At 40.7% G+C, this 6,485-nt stretch overlaps 1 protein-coding gene across 5 annotated transcripts in view; it reads left to right on the forward strand.

Annotated features, from left to right (window-relative positions):
- Positions 1-6,222, forward strand: part of PRORP (protein only RNase P catalytic subunit) — a 158,024-nt gene extending 151,802 nt beyond the window's left edge. For 3 of the 5 annotated variants that reach the window (XM_017530806.2, XM_017530808.2, XM_037739362.1), the window contains 2 exons: positions 2,807-3,002; positions 5,593-5,847. In XM_017530806.2, the coding sequence (XP_017386295.1) occupies positions 2,807-3,002; positions 5,593-5,724 (328 nt within the window). In that variant the 3' untranslated portion in view covers positions 5,725-5,847. Of the gene's footprint in view, positions 1-2,806; positions 3,003-5,592 lie in introns of all 5 variants that reach the window. The other 2 variants (XM_037739361.1, XM_017530805.2) reach the window with 2 other exon arrangements.
- The last annotated feature ends 263 nt before the right edge of the window (positions 6,223-6,485 follow it).

Raw genomic sequence — 6,485 nt, forward strand, 5'->3', positions numbered from 1 at the left:
TTTTTTAGACAGAGTTTCGCTCTTGTTACCCAGGCTGGAGTGCAATGGCGCGATCTCGGCTCACCGCAATCTCCGCCTCCTGGGTTCAGGCAGTTCTGCCTCAGCCTCCTGAGTAGCTGGGATTACAGGCACGCGCCACCATGCCCAGCTGATTTTTTGCATTTTTAGTAGAGACGGGGTTTAACCATGTTGACCTGGATGGTCTCGATCTCTTGACCTTGTGATCCACCCGCCTCGGCCTCCCAAAGTGCTGGGATTACAGGCGTGAGCCACTGTGCCCAGCCCTACATTAAGGTTTTCATATTGTTTATGCTGACAAAACTTTATTTCCAACTTTGCTTAGATAGAGTTTATATGCCTCAGACCCAAATCTAGGTTTCATTAGTCTGAATGTGACAACTTCAAGATTTGTCAGTATTCCCCAAATCATTTATTATTTTAAAAGTACAGCGGCTCTCAATGCATAAAGCAAGGGGGAAGCTAACCTCTCAGCCAGTTCCCAAACTACATCCCTTTTTTAGGCTGGAAGATGGTGCTTCCATTTCTCTAAAGAGCAGGAAACCTCATGGCAACATTGACAGTTAAGATTTCAGGCTTGGGAATTAGTTTACCCAGGTTGAGATCATGGCCCTGCCACTCCCTGTCTGGGAAAGGTTTTTCCTTTCTCTGTGTCTTCCTTATCTCCTGTGTAACTTTTATGGGGTTGTTTTAAGGATTAAATAAGGTAATATGTGTAAACAACTCATGTAAAACTCTTGGCACAGCACCAAGTACATGGAAAACATGTATGTTAGCCACTATCATGATCGTTATTATTTTTCTTATATGGAAGAATTAGATAAATTTGAAGTGTTAGGACCAAGAAGCCTGTTGGAAAGTGGTCTCACTGCTTGGTTTGGGGTCTATATTTATTGCATCAGCTGAAGTTCCAAAGTCAGTTGTAACAATCGATTCACTGACCTTCTATGGCTTTGGATTTGAATATTTAAATACTTAACACCAAATTTGTTTTCCACTAATGTGCCAAAGAAGCTTTTCAAACGTACACTAGAGAAAATAGTATAGTGAATATTGAGTCCCCATGTAACTGTCACCCAGCTCCAACAATTACCATCATTTTGCTATTTTTGTTCCATAAACCCCACACATTTTTTCTTTTTTTTTCTTTCCTGGAGAGTTATAAGGCAGATTTTGTCATTTTATAATTTCACTTGAAATACTTCAGGATAAAGTAAATTTTAAATGGTCCTATGTAAGATCATTTGAATCAAGGCATAGGGCAAATCACAAGTTGCAGTCTGAATCTCCTAAAGCAAGGTTGTTACTGTCATTTTTACAGCACATTTATTAAAATGATAAATGCTGGCCAGGTGCAGTGGCTCACGCCTATAATCCTAGCAAATCACAAGGTGAGGAGTTCAGGACTAGCTTGGCCAACACGGTGAAACCCCGTCTCTACTAAAAATACAAAAAATTAGCTGAGTATAGTGGCGGGCACCTGTAATGCCAGCTACTCTGGACGCGAAGGCAGGAGAATCACTTGAACTCAAGAGATGGAGGTTGCAGTGAGCTGAGACCGTACTGCACTCTAGCCTGGGCAACAGAGCAAAACTCCATCTCAAAAAAATAAAATAGGGCCGGGCACGGTGGCTCAAGCCTGTAATCCCAGCACTTTGGGAGGCCGAGGCGGGTGGATCACGAGGTCAAGAGATCGAGACCATCCTGGTCAACATGGTGAAACCCCGTCTCTACTAAAAATACAAAAAAATTAGCTGGGCATGGTGGTGTATGCCTGTAATCCCGGCTACTCGGGAGGCTGAGGCAGGAGAATTGCCTGAACCCCGGAGGCGGAGGTTGCGGTGAGCCAAGATGCGCCATTGCACTCCAGCCTGGGTAACATGAGTGAAACTCCGTCTCAAATAAAATAAAATAAAATAAAATGATAAGTGCTAAGGTTGATGGCCTGTTGGAGGCTCTGAGTCACTAACTCTTACCAAAGAAGATGATTTTGGGTGCTGATCCAGGTGACTGTCTAGAATATGCTCTGAAATACCAGTTCAGCTTTAGGGGCAGCCAGTTATTTGGTGGCTTGTAAAAGTCTCATCCTGTCCTAGCAGTATTTTGGGTGTTTCTTGAATTTGGTTGAAGAGAGTGGGAAAAGGTATGATCTGTGGTAGATAAGGCAAATAGGAAAAATGCCCAAAGAGAAGCAACTTTTGAGTGTGAGGAGAGCATTGTTAGAATTTGTCGTTCTAGTAGAAGAGCCCAGTGAGCTGTGAGATTCCCAGGCATTAGCATTTCGTTCCCCTCAGCTTTCCATCTGTGTTCTAGATAGTATTGCTTACCAGCCAAGGACTTCCAGGTGGTTCTTAGGTATCACTAGGATCATTTTTTTTTTTTTTTTTTTTTTTTTTTTTTTTTGAGATGGAGTTTCGCTCTTGTTACCCAGGCTGGAGTGCAATGGCGCGATCTCGGCTCACCGCAACCTCCACCTCCTGGGTTCAGGCAATTCTCCTGCCTCAGCCTCCTGAGTAGCTGGGATTACAGGCACGCACCACCATGCCCAGCTAATTTTTTGTATTTTTAGTAGAGACGGGGTTTCACCATGTTGACCAGGATGGTCTCGATCTCTTGACCTCGTGATCCACCCGCCTCAGCCTTCCAAAGTGCTGGGATTACAGGAGGATCATGTTGATCAAGAATTCAGGGGCACCTCCAAGGCAAGTAAGTAAAAAGGATGGTGAAAAACGCTATCCTCTGCCTCTTCAGTTGTGCTTGATTGTGTCCTTTCTTATGCCTGGTTCAGCTCAAAAGATGATCCATTCCTTCTGTATGCCACACTGCACTCCGGAAATCACTGCAAGTTTATCACAAACGACCTGATGCGGGACCACAAGGCCTGTCTGCCTGATGCCAAGACCCAACGCCTATTTTTTAAGTGGCAGCAGGGACATCAGCTGGCAATTATAAATGGGTTTCCAGGATCAAAACTAACCTTTCAGGTAATGGTATCTGTTCTCTATGTAATATTTACAGAGTTAAGTATACAGTAAGAATGTGGCATAGAAAAAGAGTATCAACTAATTAAAGGTTCTAAATGCTTTATTTTTCTCAGTTTTAGGCTAGTATTTGGAACTAGCCAGTTCCTGGAAAGAGTCTGTTAGAGCTGAAGTTTTCATAGGCCAACCCCAAACTAAGTAAAACATTTAGGATGTCATCAACTGTGACTTCAATTATGTCATAAATTATGACTTCTTATGTTTTTTATTTTTGTTTATTTGCAATAGCTCAAATTCCTTATAGTTTGTTATACTTCTGCTAATTCATTTTTCCTGTATAATTCATTTCTATGACACAGTCTCGATTGACTTGTCCTTTGACTCTAGTTAAGATATCTATAATATAAGGATGCATCTTGTGTGAAAGCAAAGGGAGAGAATCCAAAGTAAGTTATTACAGAAAAGTACACTGCCCCATGGTATAATAAATATGTTTCAGTGATCAAAAAATATTGGCCAGGTGTGGTGGCTCACACATATAATCCCAGTACTATGAGAGACCAAAATGAGTGAATCGCCTGAGGTCAGGAGTTGAAGATCAGCTTGGCCAACATGACGAAACCTTGTCTCTACTAAAAATACAAAATTTAGCCAGGCGTGGCAGCATGCACCTCTAATCTCAGCTACAAGGGAGGCTGAGGTACAAGAAGCAGTTGAACCTGGGAGGCGGAGGTTGCAGTGAGCTGAGATCATGCCACTGCACTCCAGCCTGGGTGACAGAGCAAGAATCTGTCTATAAAAAAAAAACAGGTTTGGGGGAGTGAGCAGACGTTGGTCAAAGGAGAAAAAATTTCACTTAGATAAGAGGAATAAGTTCCATGATGACTATAGTTAATAACAATGTACTGTATCCTTGAAAATTGCTAAGAGTAGATTTTAAGTGTTCTCATCACAAAAATTATGAGTATAAAGTAATGCTCATGTTAATTAGCTCAATTTAACTATTCTGCAATGTATACATATTTCAAAAACATGCTGTACATGATAAATATATATAATTGTTATTTGTCAATTTAAAAATAAATAAGAATGACTGGGTGAAGTGGCTCACTTGTGTAATCCCAGCACTTTGGGAGGCCGAAGCGGGAGGATTGCCTGAGCCCAGGAGTTTAAGACTAGCCTGGGTAACATGGTGAGACCTCATCTCTATAAAAGTAAATAAATAAGAATATCTAAAACAACAGATTTATAGTAAATATGGTATCAAATGATACCATAGTGATGCAAGATAAAGTTGAAGAACTATTAATTCTTAAGTATAATAAAGGTATAAAGGTATTGATCTTACATTTGCAAAATAAAATCTTATTTCTTAGAGATACATACTGAAATAGAAGAAATTACCTGTCTCAGGGTGGGGAGCAGCGTATGGATGAAATAAGACTAGAGATGAATTGATAATGGCTGAAGCTAGGTGATGAATACCTGGAAGCTCATTATACCATTTCTCTACTTTTGTAAACAGTTGTCCCTTGGTATCCATGAGTAATTGGTTTCAGGACCTCTCACAGATACTAAAATCCTCAAATGCTCAAGTCCCTTAAATAAAATGGCATAGTATTTGCATATAACCTACACATATCCTCCTGTATACTTTGAATCATCTCTAGTTTATTTATAATACCTAATACAATGTAAATGCTATATAAATAGTTTCTGTATTGTTTAGGGAATAATGCTAAGAAAAAAAAGAAGTCTATACATGTTCAGAACACAGCTTTTTTTTTTCCCCAAATATTTTCCATGGTTGTTTGCCAAGGATGCAGAACCTGCAGTTATGGAAGACTGAGTATTTGAAACTTTTCATTCTCACACAAAACTGATAGAGGCAACAAAAGAACATCTGTATTACATAAATGTAATACTTTTTTTTTTTTTTTTGAGATGGAGTCTTTCTCTGTCACCCAGGCTAGAGTGCAATGCACAATCTTGGCTCACTGCACCCTCCACCTCCCAGGTTCAAGCAATTATCCTGCTTCAGCCTCCCAAGTAGCTGGGATTACAGGCACGTGCCGCTACATCCAACTAATTTTTGTATTTTTAGTAGAGGTGGGGTTTCACCATGTTGGCCAGGCTGGTCTCAAACTCATGACCTCAGGTGATCTGCCTGCCTCAGCCTCCCTTGTAGCTGGGATTACAGGTGTGAGCCACCACACCTGCCTGTAATACTTCTATAGAGAGTCGTTAGACTTAAAAATGAGATCCCCCACAAAAAAATGAACTCCTGGCTGGGCGCAGTGGCTCACGCCTGTAATCCTAGCACTTTGGGAGGCCAAGGTGGGTGGATCGCCTGAGTCAGGAGTTCAAAACCAGCCTGGCCATCATGGTGAAACCCCATCTTTAAAAAAAAAAAAACTCCTAATATTAGGGCTCATCTTCACAATGTTAGCTGCTCTTTGAAAATCCATTATTAAGTAAGAAAATCCATTATTAATACTCTTCTGAAGCAAACTTGACAAGTGTCAGAAAGTGAAATGGCCAGATAGCCCTTTAGTATTATTCTCAATGTTTTGTTCTCTTTTTAATTCAACAGAATATTCTCAGCTATGACACAGTGGTGCAAACAACTGGAGACTCGTGGCACATACCATATGATGAAGACCTGGTAGAAAGATATTCCTATGAAGTACCAACCAAATGGCTTTGCCTCCACCAAAAGACATAAAGACTCTTACCTCCATGCTGAGTTTGTGTTTGGGTACCCTCCTGGCTGGCGTAAGAGGCTCTTGAGTTGATGTTTGTTTAGGGCATTGCCTCTGTCCTAAAGATAAAAGGATTCTATTAACAGTGTTGAAGTTGGTTTTATAATGAAATGAGATATAATATGTTTTCATAATCAGCTGTATTTTTTTCCCTAACATTTCTTTTTGGAAGCTTATCAAGAGTTGGAGAACTCAGTGCAGAGTGATTCCTACATTTCTCCTACTAGGCCAGCTATTCACAAGTAGTGCTTTTGGTATCCATTTTGCTACTTCTGACCTTGCCTTCCAGGCCTACCGATAGCAGAACCAATCCATCTGTCCCTGGGCTACTCATGTTGTTTCAAATCCCTTCTCCCATTTCTGACATAGTCTTATTTCCTGTATGTTATGCCCTATTCACATGGAATCATTTACGGTCCTTGGTAATTAAACTGGCCAAGATACTAAAGGCTTACTATTAATAGCAATTTTTAATTACTTATCCAATGATTTAGATTGGAGAAGAGGGGGCATTCACTCCTCATTTTCTTATTTTTTTTGGAAATAGTCTCAGCTTACTCTGTCACCAGGGCTGGAGTGCAGTGATACAGTCACAGCTCACTGCAGCCTCAAACTCCCAGGCTCAAACAATCCTCCTACCTCAGCCCTCCTGAGTCGTTGGGACTACAGGCATATACCACCAGGCTTGGCTAATTGTTTTTTTGTTTTGTTTGTTTGTTTTTTT

The sequence above is a fragment of the Cebus imitator genome, unplaced genomic scaffold (genome assembly GCF_001604975.1).
Source record: "Cebus imitator isolate Cc_AM_T3 unplaced genomic scaffold, Cebus_imitator-1.0 Scaffold69, whole genome shotgun sequence".
Taxonomy (NCBI): Eukaryota; Metazoa; Chordata; class Mammalia; order Primates; family Cebidae; genus Cebus; species Cebus imitator.